The sequence below is a fragment of the Alexandromys fortis genome, unplaced genomic scaffold (genome assembly GCF_014885135.2).
Source record: "Alexandromys fortis isolate MF-2015 unplaced genomic scaffold, M_Fortis_MF-2015_v1.1 scaffold_1, whole genome shotgun sequence".
NCBI classification, from domain to species: Eukaryota; Metazoa; Chordata; class Mammalia; order Rodentia; family Cricetidae; genus Alexandromys; species Alexandromys fortis.
This window is the reverse complement of record NW_026067927.1, coordinates 19,978,432-20,001,803: the sequence shown is the minus strand read 5'-3', so window position 1 is coordinate 20,001,803 and position 23,372 is coordinate 19,978,432. Positions and strand designations below refer to the sequence as shown.

The 23,372-nt window shown below is 43.4% G+C and overlaps 1 protein-coding gene across 2 annotated transcripts in view; it reads left to right on the top strand.

Annotated features, from left to right (window-relative positions):
* Adamts18 (ADAM metallopeptidase with thrombospondin type 1 motif 18) overlaps nucleotides 1-23,372 on the top strand; it is a 136,850-nt gene that overhangs the window by 95,149 nt on the left and 18,329 nt on the right. For both annotated transcript variants that reach the window (XM_050143861.1, XM_050143863.1), the window contains 3 exons: nucleotides 1,358-1,488; nucleotides 3,053-3,176; nucleotides 3,727-3,971. In XM_050143861.1, coding sequence (XP_049999818.1) covers nucleotides 1,358-1,488; nucleotides 3,053-3,176; nucleotides 3,727-3,971 — 500 coding nt within the window. The remainder of the gene's footprint in view (nucleotides 1-1,357; nucleotides 1,489-3,052; nucleotides 3,177-3,726; nucleotides 3,972-23,372) is intronic.

Below are 23,372 nucleotides of genomic sequence, written 5' to 3'. Positions count from 1 at the left end.
AGGTTTCGTGGAACAGGACTGTTTATGAACTGTTTACACATCTTTGTGAAACTGTTGTTAGGGATATCGCTCAGTGTCGCCTACGGAAAGTCCCATGTGAAAAACGTCATCTGGAGTTGCTGGCCAAGGACAGCTGTCTCTATCGGAGGAATTGGCTTGCTTACTCCTTCCAGATAACAAGAGTCCTTGAACTACACTTTTTTATGTTTTTCTATGATACTATAAATTTCTCAGGAGATTAATGACCAACACAAAGTACTTTTTCAGCCTTTAGAATTAGCTAATTTAGCCTTTCTATTTGTGACATTTAATCTGGTGTTTGTTTTTATAAACATAGTTTTCTGCATTCTTTTGAAGTGCACCAGTCTTTACCTTTTTTACAGACTGTATAAATATCTATGGGGATCCAGTCCCAAACCAAAATATCAGACTATAACTGATCTGTTTGTGAAAATTAGAGTTTTATTAGAACACAAAGCTATCATTTCATGTACCTACTGTTATTCATTAACTTCAGGGACCACAAAGTCTGTAATTCTTACAGTACAGGAGGTTGACTGCTCAACCCAGCAATCCTGTTCGTGGTGATGATTCCTAAGATTCAGAATACAAAATTGTGAGGTATCAAAACAAGCATGGTGCACACACCTTTTTCATCTCAGTACCTGGGAGGCAGAGGCAGGTTGATGCCTGTGAATTCGAAGTCCGCCAGGTCAACATAGACAGTTCTAGGCCAGCTAGGGTGGCACAGTGAGAGACTCTCAAACAAAACAAAACACAGCCCACATTTCTTCAGTATCAGTATTTAATTGGTGTTGGGAGCTGTGAACCTCCAGATCCTGAATTTCTTGTAAACAACTTGTTTTCCCCTGATCTGAGTGCCTACAGCTGCTCCGAGCACGAGACCCTCGGGAGTTCCTGATGGCAGGGGAGTGATTTCTGGTGCGTTTGGCTGGGACATGGCTATCCCTATATAAGCTGCCCCTGGACACAATTAAAGGGGGCATTCTTGGGGCATTTTGGCATCAAGAATGACCCATGTCTCTGTGAGTCTTTGTGTGTTTCAGTCTCCAGCCCCTTGCCCAGCTCACGAACTGTATGGTGGTGCATAGTCCACAGACAGGCGTCATGTGCCGCAAATTGGCTTTTTATAGGCTCCCAAATGACATGTCTTTTGAAAGGTACATACATGTGGTCTTCTGTGAACACACATGCACACTTACAAACAGATTCTATAGGATGTTGTCTTTTCTCACAATAGTCTTCCGAGTTGATTTAATTGCTCTATCTGGTGGCCATGCTTCTTTGTACACCAGCCAATCTTGACCAAGTCCTTTTTTTCTCTCTCTGCCCCTAGAGGAAGATCGATGCAAACTCTACTGCAAGGCTGAAAACTTCGAGTTTTTTTTCGCCATGTCCGGCAAGGTGAAAGATGGGACCCCCTGCTCCCCACACAGAAATGACGTCTGCATCGATGGGATTTGTGAAGTAAGAGGACATTTCCACCACCACCCCCGGGTGTGCAGTCAGGCCTTGTCTCCTTGTGTCCTGTGAGGATGGTTGAGAGAGTCCCTGTAATAGACTCTGGGAAGAGGGACAAAGTGTCTAGCTGAGACATGCATCTCTGAGTCCTCTTTCAAATGACCCCTTCTGCTTCCCAGAATAGAGAATGGTGTGCAGTGGCAGCCACCTTTGTATCACTATAAACACACAGATGGAAATGATGCTGAGGCCTCAGTACCACCCAACTCAGTGCATTCACCACACATTAGCGCCTCCGGCGATGCACGGGAGCAGGGCTGTCCTTTTTCCAGACTCACTTTCCCTTGCATTTAAACTTTACTATGAACACTTCATTCTTTTCTGGGGTGTGTGTGAGAGTGTGTGTGTGTGTTTATATGTGCTATGTATGCATGTGTGTTTGTGTGTACATGTGTGCCTGTTCTTATTTGTATGCATATTATGAATGTCTTTGTGAATATGTGTGCGCATGTGTAGCACAAATAACAAAAAGCCAGAGAGAAATACTGGGGTTCAAGCTGAAGATCAGAAAAGCAAAGCAACCAGCCTCTAGAAAGATCTTACCTCTACTAAGACTCAGACAAACAAAGAGGCGATCCCGCAATGTTCTTCACCAATCTCAGACTCTATATTCCAGTGAGTTCCTGTCCTTTCCTCTTTGTATTCCCCTCTCCACCCAGCTGTAATGCTGCTGTCTTTACGTTCCTAGTGCAGGGATTAAAGGTGTGAACCACCACCACCTGGATCTGTTTCTGGATCGATCCTGTATAGCCCAGGGTAGCCTTGAACTCATAGAGATCCATCTTCCTCTGTCTCTTGAGTCCTGGGATTAAAGGTGTGTGCCACCTCTCCCTGGTCTGTTTAGCTGACTAGTGTGGCTGCTTTTCCCTCTGATCTTTATGCAAGCTTTATTTAATAAAACACAAATAATATACCGCTGTATATATATGCCTGTGTATGTTTGTGTGTGTATACGTGTATATGTACATGTGTGTGCATACATATATGTGCATGAAAAGAGTCTGAATGTATACTACTCAGCATTTTTATGCTTCATTTATATAGTTGGCCTATCTGGTAATAGCCCATGACTCTTTATTTTAGCTTCACAGAGGTGGAGTCTAAGCCTTTGGTCAGTTGTGCAATTTGATCAGCTCAGCATTTGCTTGAAGAGGAAGAGTCCCTTTTCTTAGGAGGGAAGTGCATATAATCAGCACTCACTGGAATCAGTTGATTAAAACAATAATATAAACAGAAAGAAGGCATAAAGTTAGCAGGGAGATATATGGGGGACTTCCAGGAGAACTGAGGGGTGGTAGGAATATAGATGATCAAAATACAGTGTACACATAAATGAAGTTTTTCAAAGAATAAATAAAATATTATTTGCAAAGGATAGCAGAGCAAAACTTTGAACCCCTGTCTGCTGTAAGTCTCCAGCGTTCCCCTTAGCAGAGCTGCCTGCCTCCTGTTGGTCTTCACCACTGGCTTTACTCATCTTTGATTTCTTCCCGGCTTTTGTCCATCACAGCCTGTGGGATGCGATCATGAACTTGGCTCCAAGGCAGTTTCAGATGCATGTGGCATTTGCAAAGGTGATAATTCGACATGCAAGTTCTACAAAGGCCTGTACCTCAGTCAGCACAAAGCAAATGGTAAGAGCAAGAGCTGCTTCTACTTCCCTTGTCGCTGCTGGCAGTGCCCCCCTTCTGCCTCTGAATGGGGGGGGGACTGTGCTAAGGTAATCCTAGCTCACCTGGCACCAGGGATAGCTTTTCTCACACGGCAAGGTTCTTAGGGTGAGTGGTTTCGTCTGTACATTGTACCTCAAAAGCATGTTGCATGAACCACAGAATGGCTCAGCAGAGAAAGGCACTTGTCACCCAGCCTGATGACCTGAGTTCCATCCCCAGAACACAAAAAGGAAGGGGAGAACTGATTTTCAAAAGTTGTCTTCACTTCCTCATGCATGCTGTGGCACACGGGCACATACAAACACGTGCATACACACACACACACACACACACACACACTAAATTCTCAAAACAAGAAAATTAAATTATTGATCTTCTTACTTCATCAAAGTGGGGTGAACAGTCTCAAAGGCCCATTACTGGGCACTGCATGCCTCTGGGTATTTCTAGCCATCATTCATTCTCCAATCTTCAGTGTTAAACTCAGAAATATTCTTCCCTTTCCATTCAGAATATTATCCTGTGGTCACCATCCCAGCCGGGGCCCGAAGCATCGAGGTCCAGGAGCTGCAGCTTTCTTCCAGCTATCTTGCTGTTCGAAGCCTCAGTCAAAAATATTACCTCACAGGGGGCTGGAACATCGACTGGCCTGGCGACTTCACCTTCGCAGGGACCACGTTTGAATACCAGCGTTCCTATAACCGCCCCGAGCGCCTGTTTGCGCCAGGACCCACCAATGAGACGCTGGTCATTGAAGTAAGCTTGATTCTGAGGCTGGTGCCTCTTGTGGCAGTGGCTACAACTTGAGCAAACTCAGAGGACTCCCTTTCAGCTCCCTTCCTAACAGACAGCTCTGAGTGCAGTGGGGGAAGGGCAGTTAGCAACTCTCTTTAGAGGAGCTGGAGGCAGGACTCTGATGTGCCTACAAGAAATTTATTTAAATAGCAGTTTTCTACTGCTGCACTAGCTTGGGAGAGCCCAGGAAGACAAAGGTCATCCTCACTCTGGCACTCTATGCTGTGTCTACCATTCAGCGAGTCCACTGTAGCTATTCCCAGTCTCCATCCGCTGGCCCAGGAGGAGGCTTTTCAGTCGAGAAAATGCTGGCTGAGTATCAGCAGGAGTTTAGTCATAACTTTGTAGGTTGTAGCTTTCCCAGAGATTAAAAAGAAAGAAAGAAAGAAAGAAAGAAAGAAAGAAAGAAAGAAAGAAAGAAAGGAAGAAAGGAAAGAAAGGAAAGAAAGAAAGAAAAGCACATGAATGGGCAGTAGAAGCAGCAAGCACAGCCAGCATCTCTCTAAACACGTGTGCAAGCCTGTTACCATGTGCACGTTTCCCGAGTCCTCTGGGTCTGCTCTCTTCCTGTGATCATTTGCTCTCAAAGGACTGTGATTTATTCCACAATGTGTATAAGTGATGACACTCGCCATTTAACAAACACCCACATACCCACGTGTTCTTGTTGGTCGTTTTGCATTCAGTTTTTTTTTTAACCTACGCAATTTGAGCAGAAAGTTTGCTGTCACTCAGATTTCTGTACTGTCACAGAATACCTGAAGTAATCAGCTGAAGCACACACACACACACACACACACACACACACACAGAACTGTGTTTTGATTTGGAGATTTGAAAAGTTCCAGGCTGTGCTCTGTTGGCCCTGTTGCTATTGCTGTATTCAAGGTAGCATCAGGAGTATTTAGTGGATAAAGATGGCAGCCAGGAGTGAAAGAGAAAGAAGGGTGGGGTCAGAAAATCCTACCAATAAGTTCTTCACCCCTAGTGACTTGATGTTTTTTGGCTATGGTCTACTATTTAAAGGTTTTACATACACTACCACCACCACCATCACCACCTCCACCATCACCACCTCCACCACCATCACCATCACCACCATCACCACCTCCACTACCACCATCACCATCACCGCCTCCACTACCACCATCACCATCACCACCACCACCATCATCACCACTATCACCACCTCCACCACCACCATCATCACCACCATCACCACCTCTACCACCATCACCATCACCACCATCACCGCCTCCACCACCATCACCATCACCACCCCCACCACCACCATCACCACCACCCAGCAGTGTCACAGGCTAGGGACCAAGTCTCTAACGCATGGCACTCTCCCTCTTTGACTTGACATAAAGATAGGGGCTCGAGCATGAACAACAATTAATAGCTTCCACAACCCACAAAGCCAGAGGAGGGCAGAAGCAAACAAGCTGGAATGCACATCTTCTCCATCCAGGAGCATGAACTCTTTGCTGCAGCCCAGCTCTGCTGCTCGTCTCTGCTCAAACAAAAGAGGCCGATTATCTGATGGAGCTGCCTCCAGCACTGTTGTTAAGTCTGCTGTGGACTTGGTCCTCCTGTGGTTAGGCACTGTGCTTTGGTTTCTCTTTTGACTTCTGGGGGAGAAGATGTATGTGTGTGGGGTGATGCTTGTTAATGTAGGTGTCTGCACACGACACTTGTGAAAGGCATAAAGCAGCCATGGGTCAACCTCAAGTGTTGTTCCTTGAGTGTCACCATCTTGTTTTTGAGACAGGGATACTTATTGGCCTGCGATTTGTGAAGTATGTTAGGCTGGATAACCAGAAGGCTCCAAGGATCCACTTGTCTGCCACCCCAACTCAGCATCACAAGTTTGAGCAGCATGCCCAGTTTTGTTTATGTAGGCTCTGGGGATTGAACTTGTGTCTCTATGCTTGCCTGGCAAACACTTTACCCACTGAGTTACCTTCATAGCCCTTCGTGCTCTGGTTTCTTGAATGTCCACAACACCCCATGAAGTAGGAAGGGTTTTGAACCCCCTTTACAGATGAGAACCCTGAGCCTCCCAGAACATGTGTGACTGAAGTGGCAGGACTGAGAACGGACCTTGGGTCTTTCTAAGTCTGCCCCACACGACGCTACCCCACACCAAAGATGCTTGAAAGGCCCAGGCTCTTGCACAGTAAAGTCTTCTCAAGGCAAAACTGCACCAGTTGATCTAGAAGGTTTGGAAGCTCTGGAGAGGTGGGAAGCCATGCGAGCAGGTAGCTGAGCTGCTCAGACACAGTTGCCACCCAGGTTATTTGTAAAACATTTTTGTTCTGAGAATCAAACTCAGGGTCTTGCATATGTATGCCAGGGGTACACTTTACCTCTGAGCCACAGCCGCGGCCCCCTGTCCACACTTGAATCCACAAGATCACTGGAATACACCCAGCAGGCATAAACCGGTAGCAATTAGTATATCACTATGAAAGCTGAATATTAAGGCTGGTTCCGGGAGCTTGACTGATGATTTTTGCCTGAGACTCCTTATTTCATTCTCTCTGCCTGATGAGTATTTAAGCTATCCACATTCACTGTATCCTTGCATGCTTAGGAAGCATCTCTATCTACCCTTGCTCCTACAGGCTTCAGAATACCGCGTCCCCCATCCTCTTGGGGGTACTTTGGCCAAATTTATGACTGACAAAGTTATTTCCACAGGCAGATTCCTCCTCTGTATAAACTGAAGCTGCCCGTTCATTTTCCTCATTCCTGGCTCAGCTGGACTAGATCATTCTGCTGTAATGTGGGTGGTGACCGTGTGCAGCTTCTGATGGCCCCGTGGTGAAAGAAAGCAGTGAGAATGGATTCCCATTGCCCTGTGTGGGAGTTTGCATGCCATGTGTGATGAGTTGTTCGGAGTGAATTTACATGACATCTTGATGTTTCCCTAATGGATTCTTAGACTCAGCAGAACTGTAGAGGGCTGAACAGTGAAAATACCCACTGTACAAAGCAGCTGCTAAATTCCACTGTTTTTTACACTCTGAGCATCTGCTTGACTCCTCACTTGACTGTAGACTAGATGCAGATATATAGCTGGGGATAAAATAATTTAAAAAAAATATGAAGAGAAGGGAATGAAGGGAAGGAGGGAGAGAGAGAGGAAAGAAAGGAAAGAAAAGGAAAGAAAAAGAAAAGAACCAGCAACCCTCTCTGGTATTACAAAACTTATCATACTGGAAAGTAGAGTAGTGTTGTACTAACACATCAATGAACACAGATTTTAGCAAGAACCCTGAAGGAAAATAAATCTCAAGGAAGCAAACAGAGGCTCTCTGGACTTAGGGGTTGGTAGAGAAGAGATAGCTAATGTGGTAACTGAAGAATGTGATGGACCAGCCAAATGAAGTGTGCCACAACTTCAGTACAGGAAGCATTAAGAATGATCTTAATGCTTCAAACTGAGAAATTGTTTTTTAAGTCCCATCTAGCCAGAAAGTGGTCAGGAAAAGAAATGTCCTGAGGTGGATGTGTTCAAAACTGACTCCAGCCGCTATGTAGAAACACTATTTGAGGGGCACAAAGATAACGAAGGGACAAAGGAAATGGATCCATCTCCAGTTCCAGATAAGAGGTCTAAACCCTGAAATGGAGAGGATGAACATGTAGGAAGTGGACCTGCTCGTAAAATCTAAGCAATTTAGATAGGAGGTGAGAAGGAAGGTTCTACAGATGCAGGAATATGGACTTCAAGGGAAGACGCAATATTGAGGATGAACCTTAGCTCCTTGATCTTTTGGTGGGTGTTTTTACTACTGTAGCTCTCTTGATGATAGCTTGAAGTGATAGTCATCTCATTTAAGAACAGAGAAAGAATAAAGTAAAGAATAAAATAAAAAATAAAGTATTAGCCTTATTTTCTCTCCTCTGTAAACAGTCCAGGCCCAAACCTAAAGAATAATACTGTCCATAGTGGGTTGGGTCTTCTCACTTCAGTGAACCCAATTAAAATCTGTCAGCTGGGTGATGGTGGTGCCTTCCTTCAGTCCCAGAACTCAGGAAACAGAGGTAGGTGTACCTCAGAGTTTAAGGCTAGCCTGGTCTACAGACTGAGTTCCAGGACAGCCAGGGCTACACAGAGAAATCCTGTCTTGGAAAAAGGAAAGAGAGGAAGGGGGGGGAAGGGAGGGAAGGAAAGGAGGATAAGAGGGAGAGAGAGAGAGAGAAAGAGAGAGAGAGAGAAGGAGAAGGAGAAAAAGAGGAGGAGGAGAGGCAGGAGAAAGGAGAGGAGAGGAGAGGAGAGGAGAGGAGAGGAGAGGAGAGGAGAGGAGAGGAGAGGAGAGGAGAGGAGAGGAGAGGAGAGGAGAGGAGAGGAGAGCTGTTGACAATTAGTGCTATCCCTCACACCATATGGAATCTGCTATGTGATACCTTACACATTTACTGATGAACTTAAGAAAATAGCTGACCAAAGATAACCATCGACAACTTGAGATTCAAAGATCAGACGTACCAGCTTGACTTGATAATGGAACTGGGGGAGGTTTCCTTTTTACTGTGGCCTTTAACGTACACATTTGTAAAATGGGCAGATCATGCCTGCTGCTGTGGCTCTCATAAGAATTGTTTGACATAAGTTTGGTGCCTCCATCATCTCTCTTTGCCTTTGCACATATGACACAGATATTTTAAGAAACTAACCCCACACCTCATACCACAGTGAGCAAGCTGGTAGCCAGAGGCCAAATTCATCTCCCAGATCACATAGCAATAAACCATAATGGAGCAATGTCTTAATATCATGTGACTTCTTGTAAAAATGTGCATTTTAAAATCTGTTTTAAGAATCTCTGGCACTGATGGATACTTAAGTTTACAAGATTGGCCACAGAACTTGGTCATGAGTTGGCCTCCCCGGACATCTCCTAGAGCAGGGTTTCTTAAACTTTTTGCACATTTGAATCCCATTTCATCTCAGAAATTTTTAAGCAACCCTTGGTGTATAGGTATATAAAAGAGGTTACCAGTCACACATTTATAGATAATGAGTCATACCTTTATTTTTTTTGACTGAAAGCAGCCTCTTTATTGATTAATAATTAAAAGAAACAATATACATAAGGACTTCCCATAAAAGGACTGCCCCTTTTATGTTTAAATAAAAGGTTTTAACTTTAACATAGCAAAATTACATATAACAAAACTGGAATCAAGCAAAAATTATAGTTACAACATTCATATCTACTTTATCTTTTATTATAACTGAGAAAATCTATAACTATTCTTCAACTTCATCAAAAATTCCAGAAGGATATAATATTTCCTAAGTAAATAGGAAGCAACTTCCAGAGCTCTAGAACTGACATCTTGCTGCATGGACAGTCACAAAATGTTCATCTGTAATGTTGCAAGTCCCTACGTTCAGCCTACTGGCCCATAGTACCCAGCAGACTTATCCATGAAGCAGGAAATTTCAATGACAGTTCCACATAAACATACCTTTATTTTTTAAATAGCTCTTTGTTTTATAAATAATTTTACTATTTTTTTTGTTTTTGTTTTTATTCTTTGGGTTTTGTTTGTTTGGTTTGTTTTTTTTTTTTTTTTTTTTTTTTTTTTTTTTTTTTTTTTTTTTTTTTTTTTTTTTTTTTTTTTTTTTTTTTTTTTTTTGAGATAGGGTTTGTTAATAGTCCTGGCTGTCCTGAAACTTGCTCTGTAGACCAGGCTGGCTTTGAACTCACTGAGATCTGCCTACCTCTGCCTCCTAAGTGCTGGGATTAAAGGTATGCACTACCACTGCCATTTATTAGAAGTGAAAATAAATTTGCTTGCTGTCATAGTTAGGTTTTATCCACTTGACTTGGCATACCTCTACTGAGAAATTGCCTCAATCAGATCATCCTATGGGCACACCTGTGGGACAATTTCTTCATGAAGGATGGATATAGGAGGGCACGGCTGCTGTGGGTAGTACCATTCCTAGGGAGGTGGTCCTCTCCTGAATTGTATAATAAATAAAGAGAGCTGAGCAAGCCAGAGGGAAGAAGCCAGTAGCCAATGTGCCTCCATGATTTCTGCTTTAGTTCCTGTCTCCAGGTCCCTGTCTTGGCTTCCCTTGATAACTGATTATAACCTGCAAAGATGAAAATAATTCCTTTATTCATCCAAGTTGTTTTGATCATGGTGTTGTCCACAGCTACAGGAAGCAAACTAAGACATGAACTTGTTAAATGGATATCCTTGTTTCTTTTCATTTTTTAAAAAAAATTTATTAATTCTTTGAGAATTTCATACAATACCTTTGCTCACACTGACTTCTACTCCTCCCTTGGCTGCTTCTAGATCAACCCTACTTCCCCCAAATTTATGATTCTCTTTTTAAAAATAATCCAGTGAGTTGGGTTTTTGCTGCACATGTATCATAATTTCATTTATTTTCATTTTTATGTTTTGAGATTATAATTTAATTTCAACAATTCTCCTTTCCCTCCCCCTAAAAGTTCCTATATACCCCCTTGCTCTCCTTCAAATTCATGGCCTCTTTTTTTTTCACTAATTGGTACTGCATGCATTTATATTCCTAAATATCGTCTGTTCAGTCTGTACAATGCTACCTGTATATATGTTTTCAAGGATAACTGTTTGGCACCTGATAACCAGTTGGTATGTTCTTCCCTGGGAAAGACCACCTGCCCCATCCCCGCCTCTCAGTTGCCTAAGTAGTTCTCTGTGTAGACCAGAGGCCTCATGGGCTTCTTCCCATTGGCCTTGGTGTGTCCGTTGATGGCATCCTTGATCAGTTCACATTTGAGAAGTCATGATGGTACAATGTGTGGGTGTAGCTTCTGACATTCCTAGAAGACACAATCTCACAGCAGACTCCCTGACCCCCCTGGCTCTTGCAATCTCTCCACCCCCTCTTCCACAACATTTCCAGAGCCTTTGGTCTAGTAGTGTTTTGTAGATGCATCCATTGGGTTTGGGCTTCACAATCTTTCATTCTGGCTGGCTGTGGTTTTCTCTCATGCCTCTGTCTCTTGCAAAGAGAAGCATACTTGGTGAGAGATGAAGACCACGTTTATCTGTGGGTACACAGACAAGTGTTTGTAGATTGTCATTACAGATTCTGCTGGTGTAGTAAATCACAGGTTGTAGATTTTCCTCCAGTAGCCATGACTTCATATAAAAAATAACTATTTTTTTGGTGGAATATTTGGTAGTGCAATATCTAGAAGGTCTTCAACATTGTCCAGAGAGTTGATCAATATTTTAATTATGTAATCATCAAGCCTGAAAACACTGCTTCACATAAATACGTGGTACAAAATTTTAGAAGCAGAGTTTAGAAACGATTGGGAACTTGCCAAATCACAAGCTAAAATTAATATAAGGCATAGTACCTTGAACTATCCTTCTCTGGAGCAACTAGAGAAGGCTATTCCTAAGAAAATTTGTCACTAAGAAAATTTTCACAGACCAAACTGTGTTGAAACAAAATAAAAACAAAAACGACACACACACAAAAAAAGGAAACCGAGCAAAATGGCTCTCAGGGCTTCTTCCATGGGGAGCCAGAAGCAAGGACAAGTCATTCCTGATGAGAATATGGTCTTGTGACTACTTCAAGACACACAAACCATAGTTTGAATTTTGTTTCCCTCTGCACTTTAGTTCATGAATACAAAACCATTCCAGTTTTCCACAGTTTTCTTTGTAATTGAAGCTCTGCTCTTAGATCTGCTTTGCAGTAAAGCTACACCAGATAAATAAGACAAGATGGCAGGTTAGTGAGAGATGGAGGGACTGCATCGAGTCTTCCTGTCGTCTAGAAAGCCCGAATGTCCCATTGTGTGCACTGATCAAATTCAGCAGACTTCGATGCGCTGTTGCTGAGCATCACACCAGCCCAAGCCACACCTCTTTGCTGTGCCTTGTCTGATCTCACCACAGCTCCACGGCTCATTCAGCTCATTCATTTAACCCTGACAAGAACTACTCACCATTTGGCTTCTTCCCTGGGTACAATATTTTATCCAGTGTCTAAAAAGGATTTTAAAAATTTATTCTTATGAATGTGAATGTTTTATCTGCATGCACATCTATGCACCGTGCACACGCCTGGTGCCTGAAGAGGCCTGAAGAGGGCACCAGACCCCCTGAAACTGGAGATACAAATGGTTATGAACCACCATGTGGTTGCTGAGAATCAAACCCAGGCCCTCTGCAAGAGCAGATAGTGCTCTTAACGGCTGAGCCATCTCTCCAGTCCTTTAAAAGTAATTGTCAAGAAGTAAATATGGAATGCTCTAAAACTTGTGAGGTCTATCCACCTGCATGTCCCTAACACAGATGGCTCCTTAAACAATAATGGCCACCCTATCAAGAGAATGCTGAGTAGATCCAAGTAGTCAGATCAGTATATGCTATATGTTCAGTTGCCTGTGTGCCATGTTCTTAAAAGTAACTTTGTGTGTGTGTGTGTGTGTGTGGGTGTGTGTGTGTGTGTTCAGAGGACAAATTTCAAGAGTCAGTTGTCTCCTTTTACTGTGTGGATTCTGGTTCTTGACCTCAGGTCATTATTCTTAGTGGCAAGTGCCTTTACCCACTGAACCATCTCACTGCCCCTTAAAAATAATTTTTACTACACACAAAGAGAATTAAAACGATAGTAATATTTGTAGTCATACAATGTCATAGAGCCACCACATCAGTTTTACCTTATTGTCCTGTTCTACTGCTAGATTCGATGAGGCTTAAATTAATAGGCTAAAAACATAATCTGACAAACTACTTCCACAGAAACTTCAAAGAGCAAGAAAACATACCTTAATTTTTAAAACAGCTATGGATTTGTTTTAATTTAGGAATATATATGAAGCTTAAAAATAAATCTGATAAACTAATATTATATTTGGTTTATCTTTTTAAATAGATCACATTTACCTAAGTTTTATTGTTCTCAGAGAGCATCATCAAATTTCTGGCTAGTTATTTGTTCAGTTTTTTTAAAGACTTATTTATATTGTATTTTCTGTATCTGAATGCTTTGACTGCATGTATGCCTTCTTGCCAGTAGAGGGCATCAGATCCCATTAGAAATGATTATAAGTCACTACGTGGGTCCTGGGAATTGAACTCAGGTCCTCTAGAAGTGCTCTGAACCAATGCTCTTAACCCTTGAGCCATCTCACCAGCTCCAAATTTCTGGTTAGTTTTAACGACATTAAATTTTTCCAAAATTGACGGCTCACGGTGATTTTTTTTTATCTTAAAATTATAATAAATCAGGCGGAGGAGATAGATGGCCTGTCGAGTGTTTGTTATAAGGAACTCACTTCAGTTCGCCTGTCCTGTCAAACTGAATGGGATAAGGAGCACCTAACTCTGGGGTTCCTGCAGCTAGCTGGGAGGCAGAGGCAGGAGAATTCCTGGAAGCTCAGCCACCAGCCACCTTGGTGTGTGCAGGGGCAAATGAGACTGGCTCAGCGAGGTGGAAGGCATGGAACAACACGCGTGGCTGTCCTCTGACCTCCGTGTGTGTGTCATGGCTCCAGCATAAGTGTACCCGCACAAGCATGCATCACACACACAAACATATAGAGAGAGATTATAATAAGTAACGAATTATATTTTCCCTAAACTGGACTTTATCTTAATGTCTAAGTGATCCACGGCCGTGTTCTTTAAAGGGAGTTAAATCAAGTTCACTCTCCTTTCCATACAGTAATGATGAGCTGAACCAAAATGAATACTCTGGGAGCCAAAAATATGTTCACTCCAATATAAAAATGTTGAATATGTTTTACAATCCTGTGGGATGCTGAAATCAGAATGTGGGAACATACCAGAAAGAAAAATGCTGCTCCATCCACAGAAAGATATCTATGAACAAAACTCCTCTTCTATCTGATTAAAACCATTACATGTTTCTAAGTTCTGGGTACAGCGTAAGTGTCAGTAGAAAGCCATGTTGGCCAGACACCCGAGTACCACACTGTGAGGATGGGGTCATTCCTGCTTTGTCACTTGTGTGTACCACATTATAACCTGCCAAGACTCTAGCAATGTCCCATCTTCAACCACCTCGGGATGCATTGGTTCCCGTGACTATTATCTTCATGACTTGTTTCTTAATATCTGATTTTAAAATACATTAAACACCTGTTGACACCTAAGATGTACCAGGGGTTAAAAAGCAAATTATATTCCCCAACCTTTATGATCTCAAGTCTTCTAAAATATTTTTATTTATTCTTTGACAGTGGCTAACATATGCCTGCTGTATCTTGATCCTATCCTCCATCCCAAATGTTCCCTCCCACTCCTCCTGGACCCCACAGCAAAAATATGCCCCTTCCCTCCCACCTCGGTGTCCTATCATCATCATCATCATCATCATCATCATCATCATCATCATCCACTGTGGATTTTAAGTCTTTCAAAAATAATACTTTTTATTTACTTTTTGAAAATTTCATCCATTTCTATAATGCAGTTTCATCGGATCTACCCGTCATTACATACATCCTGCCTACTTGCCCAATGCCCCCATCCTACGTTCATCGCAGCTTTATGTCTTGCTTTTCTCTCGTTAATTCCCAGTCCAATTAGTGCTGCTCCTATGTACATGGATGGGAGGGGACATCCACTAGGACACAGGCAACCTGCCGATGGGCGTGTACCCTAAGCTAAGTGACTGATTCTCCCTCAGCAACCATCAGCTGCAAAAAAACATTACATATATATATATATATATATATATATATATATATATATACACACACATATATGTAAATGTGTGTGTGTGTGTGTGTGTGTGGATTAGATCTTTGGTGACTGGATCTCATACCTTTGGAAAACTCCATGGGCAAGACAGAAAACAGCTGTGGAGGTACTTGGTAATCAGGCTTAGCGATTCCTATGTGATATTAATTGTAAGGCAAGCATCACTGAGCCCAGATGGCCAGCAGAGACTCCTAAACACTGAGCCATGGCTCCAGCCCCGGTCACACACTTGATTCCTGAAATGCCCCTGAGGATTCACACGCCTGTGTTATCCCCTGTGAGGCTGAGTGATTTACACAGAAGATGCCGTTGACCAGTGAGGTACCAAAAGGCTCACTGCCTGGAGGGAAGTGATCTTGCTTCCCCAGCATGGTGGGTTCAGCAGATCTTTGCGCTTATCTCTGTGTGTTTTCTAGTAGAACGAAGAGTAATACAGTCCTGGGAATAATTGGCTGCTGTCAGTTAAACCTGAGAATTAAGCACATGGCCTGACACCAAATAAAAGTACCTCCTGCTTCTGGTTATTTTTATATGTCAGAATTTTATAGGATGTCTTCATAGGCAACTCAGAGTTTAAACTAAATGGAAAACAGACTTTGTATCACAAAGTCTCAAGCTAGTTCATTCTGAAATGCAGTCTGTTAAACCCTTGCCCTCTCTCCGCATCCTTGACACTGTCTGGATTCACCATTTAAGACAGGTGAGTGCCACTCCTTCATAGTTTCCTCAGTGGCCAAGGGACATGGCTGAGCTGATGCTAGCTCTGCAGGACTGTCTCAAGCCTTCAGTCATGTTAGGGATGATTTAAATCCATCCATCACGTTCCTGCTTCCATGTACAGATTCAGACACATACAAACAACTTAAGTTTTTGCGTTGCTCAGAGCAAAGGCCAGTCCCACGTGCACACACACGTGTCTTAACCCCCAAAGAAATTGATACAGACTTGGCAGTGGTCTGCTTTCTGAGATCACAGCAGATACATTTTTATGAAACCAGACAGTTTCCATCCATTTCAACTCATTCTCTACAGCGTAAGTCTGGCAGGAAGACTGAAAAATCTCTCATTAAACTTATGAACTTGTCGGTTATCTGGAAGGCTTAAAGAGAGCTTGGGTTTCAATAGTGTTGAGGGTATTGTGTGTGGTTGATGGTGTTATGTGATTGGGTTTGCCTGTGACAATTCTGCATCCCCAAATACTTTAGTGTGTGTGGCTGGGGATATAAGAATTGTATATTAAAGGGGTAGAAATAAAAAATAATTGGTGATCAGGGCCAAAATTTGTACATAGCTTCTTTGTAAATATGGTTTTATCTGAAGTAGACAGATGTATGTATGTTGGTTTCATCTCGAACTCTGACCATATGTATATATGTTAATGGTGTCTTTGGATCATATCCCCCACCTCATTGTCCTCTCTTATCCCCTCCCACACTCGCTGAACCCCTACTTCCTGATAAGTCCCCCTCATCTGTGTGTGTGTGTGTGTGTCCCACTGAGTTTAACTACAGGTATTTTCATGAGCACAGGTATGGGGTTATTTGCTACAACAATGGTTTCCATCACCTCCTCAAGCTACTAACAAAAGCCCAGGACTCCTCAGGGAGGTGTTCCCTTTCCTTCTCCATGCTGGAATGCTGATGGGCCCAATCTTGTGTGGGTCTTCTGTGAGTAATCATGGCTGCTGTGAGATCATGAGCAGGAGTCATGTCAGGTCCAGAGGAGAGTGTTTCACGGCTCTGTTCCCCGTGCTCCAGCCCTGACATCCTTTTTGCCCTTTGCTCTAGTGTCCCCTGAGCCTTGGAGGAGTTGACAAAGATGCCCCATTTAGGGCTGGGCACTCAACCATCACTCTCAACCCTGTGACCAGTTGTGAGTCTTTGCATTAACTGCCTCTGCTGAGGTTTGGGCGTATGGATGCAAACTTATTTTTCCCCACTTGGGGATTTGGATATAGATTATTGAAGGTCAATAACTTGGGTCTTTGTTTAAGTCCTGCAGGAAAGACTTGCTTAATAGACAGTGTTTGGAAGCCTTTGCAGTAAGGGTTAAAACACAAATTCTTTCCTTTGCTGATCAACTGATTGTGGTGCTGGGGATCCAGCCCAGAGCTTTGTGCCTTAGCCACCTCCTTACTGCTGAGCTGCATCCCCAGCCTATGGTGTGTCTGGCTGAGGATGCGGTTCTTGCTGCTTCATGCCTCTCATTCTTTCTCCTTCATCCCTCAGGCTATCTACCTCTGTGTCTCTCTCACACACAAGTCCGGGCACACAGCAGAGAAAGAGCCATCCTCTAGCAGGCTGTCCTGCACGGGGAGGGGGATTCCTCGGGAGTGTTTCCTGGTGGAGTGATGTCATCCCTGTCTGCCAGATGGAGTGGTCCAGGATGGCATGGTGGTCAGGCTGCGTCTTTAACTGAAACCTGATCACTTGGATTCTTGCAGCATTCCTCCTTTAGCAAAGCTGAAAATATAAAAGGCTTTCCTCTAGGTGAAAGGGTTTCCCCTTCCCCTCAGCAGTGTTAGACCACAGAAAGGCACCTTTAACTCTTTGCAAGCCCGTTAGTATCGGATAGAATGCCAAAGGAATCCGAAGCTAAACATACAGCAGCTTCAGGAGTTAGCCACAGCAAGGGAGAAACAAGTTGACCTCAGGCTAGTTTCAAGGCTGGAAAAGATGTGTAAACAAAGTTACCATGAGCTGATCGTGGTGGTGCACACTTTCAGTCACAGCATTCGGGAGGCAGAAGTTCAGTCACAGTGTTCCAGAGGCAGAAGGAAAGCTGATCTTTGTGAGTTGGAGCCCAGCCAGGTCTGCCTAGTGAGTTTCAGACCAGCAAGTGCTACACAGTAGAGAGTCTGACAGACAGATAAGGGTAAAGGGAGAGAGAATATGAATGAGAATGAATTACTCTAATCAATAACTTCCCCTGAACTCTCTGGCAAAGGGAGATGCTATAGTGCAAGGGACAAGGTGGACAGGCACCTTGTGTGCAGTGAGAGGACTATGGATGAGCACCATCAATGAGCTATGTTCTTTCTATCTAGCTCCTGCCTTTGGGATGATTCTGGGTAAACCTCCTACATAAAATAGCTGTAATGTATCAGATAAAAGTGTTCCATAAAATGAGTCATTGTAGGTGAAAGCAGAGTAGCATTAAGTAACAAGACAGAACACAAGTGACCAGGGAGAGATGGAGAATGGGTTCAGAGTAGCCCATGTAGAGCTCAGCTGAGCGACAGCCATTCCCAAGGACTGCCAGCATACATACAACACGTCGTTTTTCTGAGCTGCCATATTCTGTTTGAAGCTGGAACCCTAGGTTAATAATCCATGGCCCATGTTTCTGTGATGGATCAGCAAGAATCATTTCTCTTGGTTAGACTCAGATGAATGTCAACGGGTGGAGTCAGAGCCCTCACAGAGATTCGCTGTCAGCTCACACCTTTGAAGCTGCTCTACAGATGACTGCCCCAGTTGCATTACTGTGGCTTGTCTCATCCCACTTCTCCACACACAAGAAGGCAAAAAAAAAAAAAAAACCTAGGTGGATTTTAACATGCTGTGGGGTTCCAGAATGGAGCTCTATCCTTCTCCAAGACCTACAACGTATGATGCTGTTTGTGACTTCTCAAGAAAGGAGGGATTTGTAAGGCTATTGCTGTTTTGCTTGCTCAGACAGTGTTGGAGACATTTAAACAGACACAAAGGGAAATGAAGCAGACAGACTGAGTAGCATGTTCAAAACACACAGCTGTCAGCTTCAGCTCAGCACCGTAGTGTGGGTTGTGAGTTTTTTGGGGGGGGATTTTTCTATGAAAATTTCATACGTGTATGTACTGTAGTTTTCAAGCCTCTACTCCCCCCTTTAGCTCCCCTCAAGTCTCCTGTGTCTCCTTATTTTTATACAACCCACCAAATCCAATTAGTGCTACCCACATCCAAATGGTTGTAAGGTTATAGGCAACCTACCTACGCGTGACCACCTGCTGACAAAGTGTGACTCCTTCCTCCAGCAGTCATCAACTACTAATAGTTCCCTAACTACGTGGGGGCTCCTTTATGCTGGAATTTTTTTAACTGGTTTGATCCTGATGGGTCTTGTTCAGATAAACACAACTGTCGTGAGTTCATTAGTGCAAGAATCAAAAGGCCCATCACTGTATAAGGTGCAGAGAATAGCTATTTTAACATGCTATTGAATCTTAGTAGTGTGTGTGTGTATGTGTGTGTGTGCATGTGTGTGTTTTACTGAGGATTAAACCCATGCTGTCATGCATGCTAGACAAGTGTGTTCTACCACTGAACTGTATCTCCATCCCTTTTTGTAACATTTTTAACTTTTATAAGTTTTTAAATTTGAGGACAGGGTCTCAATAAGTTGCCCTGGCTGTTTTTGAACTTGCAGCCCATCTGTCTCAGTCACCAGAATATCTGGGATTATAGGCCTGTGCCACTTGTTCAAGCTAAAACTTTTTATTGGAATCCTAGACATTTCATCAGAGCACGAGAAAGAACATCCTGAGAGATGATGTTGCATGTTACAACTAGACAGTACCATATATTCCATCCTTTGCCAGCTACGGTACCTGATATTAGAATATTCATCTGCAATCTGATGGCTGATACATCTTTGTATATTTTTTTAATATCAACTTTAAAGGAAAGAACACATTTGTCAACTTTGCCTGGCCCGCAAGAAGTATTAAGGCGTTGCTCCCACTAAGTTTAAAGCAACCAAGTTCACTATGGGGTTGTGGAGAGAGTTCCTTCAGTACAATGCTTGCTGCACAAGTGTGATGACCCAGGATCAGCCCACAGAACTCACAGCACTAGGGAAGTAGAGATGAGGCTCACTGGCCAGCCAATTTATCCTAATTGACTGGGTAAGCTCCAGAGCAGTGATAGGCCCCTATCTAGAAGAACAAGATGGATAGCACCTGAGGAGCAGCGCCCAAGGTTTGACTCTGGCCTCCGCAGTCACTTTCGCAAACACCCACACTTAAGAATGCACACAGTCAAATACGGTAGAAGACAAGAACCATCTTTCCTCGCATAGGGCAGAAGCCTGTCTTTAAACCCTTCTGCGACTTGGATTTTCATGAGAAGGTTGGGAAAACTTATACATTTTAAACATGAGCATTCAATAACAAAACCGGTAACCAAACTTATAGAAGAAATTTGTAGATTTTTAACAGAAGTCAAAAAGCACAAGTTAAAAAAAAAAAAAAAGCCAGTTATCTACCCAAGATTACATTGGGTGTCCCTGGCAGGAGGTACTCCCCCCCCCCCACTTTAGAGGGCAGTTGGTAGGTTCCAGCCTTGTCAGTGGCTTTCCAGCTTAAGAAGCTGTGAATTTTATAACCGCGCACCCTGTGGTCAAAGCTGCTGAGTGCTGTGTCTGAAGGCAGGTGGTTTGTGTGTTAAAGGTAGACATTAAACAGTTCTATTAAGGACCTGGAAGTATTTAAGGGGGTCGCTTGCCAGCTGTAAATTAGAGACCCAATCCCTGTTGGCTGGAAAGTTCCCTGGACTAAGTCCAGTTAAGTAGACTGAATCACTGGCCGTCTTTCCAAATTTGCACATTTAACATCTTGGCTGTTCAGCCTGCCGCGCCGTGCTGGGCAGTTCAGGAGTGGCATCACTGTGATGCAGCCCCAGGATGTGGTGCCTGTCGGATCAGGAGGGTGCCCTTGTCACCCTCCCCCACCCCATGCTGAGAAAGTCAGCCTACTGCTAGCACAGAGTCATGGAGCAGGTTTTTAAATAGCTGTGAATGACAGACATCATTTTCAGGTTATCTGTTGTCTGAAGCTATTGTCTGAGGCTCTGCCCCAGCATTCCGAAGAATGTGGGCCTATGTAGTTCTCTCCAAGGTTCCCAGACTTCACAGTACCTCTCTGTAGTTAAGAGGATTATGGTGGTCACATTGAGGTACTTGGGTGTCCTTGACAAGATCACCTAACTGGGGCCTGTGGTCTCCCTCCTTGAAGATAGATGTGGTGAGTCAAAGGATCAGTATGAAATTTAAAGTTTTTAAATTGATTACGTTTGGGCCAAGCTGGCTTCACGTCCATGGGACCTGAAAGGTAGCAGAAAGCCTGTGAACCAAGGTGCTCTGTATTTGACCCAAAGAAGTGCCAAATCCTTAATTATTTAAATCAAGGGACCTCGGTTTTTCCTTTTGCACTGTGACCACAGATTCTGTAATGTGGAATTGATTTCTTCCCCAAAAGCAGGTTTTTGAAGGTAGGGAAAACCCTCAGAGACGACCCTAGGCAAAATGGACAGTCATTTCCAGAGGACTGTTTGAAGCTTAGAGGCCATTCCTCCCGTGTTTCCTCCTCAGCCCTCTCCTCCTCCGCACAGGATACAGAACAGGGCAGAGAGTGCCTTCCTGTTGAGAAGCAAAAAACACACAGCCTTGCAGCCACTGTGTGCTTGTCTTTTATGTGCTGTGCCCTGCTGCCTATAGAGGTCGGTCCTCCTTTCAAAAGGCTTTTAAAGGCTTATGTTAAAGTCTTCCGCCAGCCCTCTCCTGGTTTATGTGTTTGCTTCTAACATACATGACTGCTCATATAACTGCATGTGGATTTATAGTCACGCAAACAGCAAGGCTGAGCCTTGAGTCTTTAAAGTTGGGGTGCTTTCAATTCACTTAATGCCTGTGTAAAACACATTCACATGTTCTGCAAATAAGTATGAAGAATGTGTCTTCTGTGTTAGTGTCTGTAAAACTAATAGAACATGCACAGAGAATCACTCTGGGGAGCTGCGACTTGCTGATTTAGAGGTGCATGTTTCCTGTGAAAATTTTCAATGCATTATAATACATCACACCTTTTTCATCTTTTTTTTTTCTTTTCCGCTTGTCTGGGTAGTATGGGGTATATTCATTTCCTATAGCTTTTAAATATTCTATTCAGTGCTCTTGCTTTTAGCTCAAATATTTGACTTTTCTAAGTATCTTTTCATATTTCCTATTCAGTGTTGAGGAGAGGGAGGTGGGAATGTCTTATTTGTCTCTTCACGAGGATTAGAAAGCCTCAAGGAAGTTCCAGTTCCCCTTTGTTCACTTTGACACATGGCTCAGGTCCTTACTAAGATGCTTCATTAATTTGTCTGGGCATAGTGGTACCCGTCTGGAATTCCGGCATTCAAATGGCAGAGGCAGGAGGATTACAATCTCAGGTCAGAGTGTGCCCCTCCAAAACTGCTTCATCATTTCTGTCACACAGAGACAGTGGCAACCAGAGCGTAAAGATTTGTCATACTGTTTTCAGAGAAGGAGCAAGTGAGATGAAACACCTGTGTCCTAGTTTCGTTCATGTTGCTGTGATAAGTACCCTAAGAACAAACAACTTAGGGGGAAGGAGTTTGTTTTAGGTTGTAGTTCAAGATTACAGTCCACCCTTGATGGAAAATCAAGACAGGAACCTTAAGGAACCAGTCAGGACCACAGTCAGGAGTCGAGAATGAATGTATCATGTTTAGTGTTCAGCCAGCGCTTTCTAGAAAGTCAAGGACCCAAAGCCAGGGAATGGTGCTCCCCACTTTTAAGCTGGGTCTTCCATATCAATTGAGGCTCTCAAAACAACCCTCCCAAACATATTCAGAATGGGGGAGGAGAAAGAGAGAGAAAGAGATACACACTGGCCAACCTCTTCTAGACAGTCCCTCACTGAGACTCTCCTCCTGGCTGACTCTGGGTTGTGGCGAGCAGACGAAATGAAACCATCACAGTTTCTGAATATAGATCTGCTCTTCCATTTCCAGTTTGACTGTGAGTTGTTGCCTGTATTTACTTAATCAGTGCCATCAAATTAGCAGAAGCAGTAGAAAGGCTAGGCAAAGAGAGCAGAACATTTTTATTGGCAACTGGTGAGAATCCAGTGTTTGCTCACGCTAAGGCTTCTCCCTATTGTGTTGTGTTTTAGTTTCATTCCCAGCAAAGTTGGAGGTCACATAGACCCATCTGTTAACATGACTGCCTCGAAGACTTGGGATTTGCTTGGTTATACCACTAAGTGACGTTCAGGTCATGATCCCTTCGGCGACAGACACAATACTTCTGGAGGCATTTAAGTTAATAGCAACATGAAGCCCATGTGGTAGCATCCGAAAGAGCCGTGTGGTACAGTGCCACCCAGCCAGCTTTAATTGGGGTCGGATGCCAACAGACAGAGAGGAGGGGTTCCTATTTTTAACTGGCTGTAGGCTTTGCTTATGGAGCATGCATGCCCAGTTCTGGTGGTGAAGAATTTTCCACAAGACTCATGGGGTAGGAGAAAACCAGTTATTTATATTCATGAATTGAGCTTGAGAGAGAAAAAAGTGTGTGTGGGGGGGTTTGAAAGAGAGGACACCCAGAGTGTTTGCCCACATCAAAAAGAAGGCTATGGCTAGCATTAGAAAAGCACACTGTTTTGTAGATTTATTTAAATTCGTTACCTACTCATTTTAAGTGATCTTGTACACACTCTTTTTCATGAACAAATAAGAGCCTTGTAGAGTGAACTGAAGGAATGTTCTGAGACAATGTACAGGCAAAGGTTGACAGAGCACATGAGAACTAAAGGAGGCTCATGGC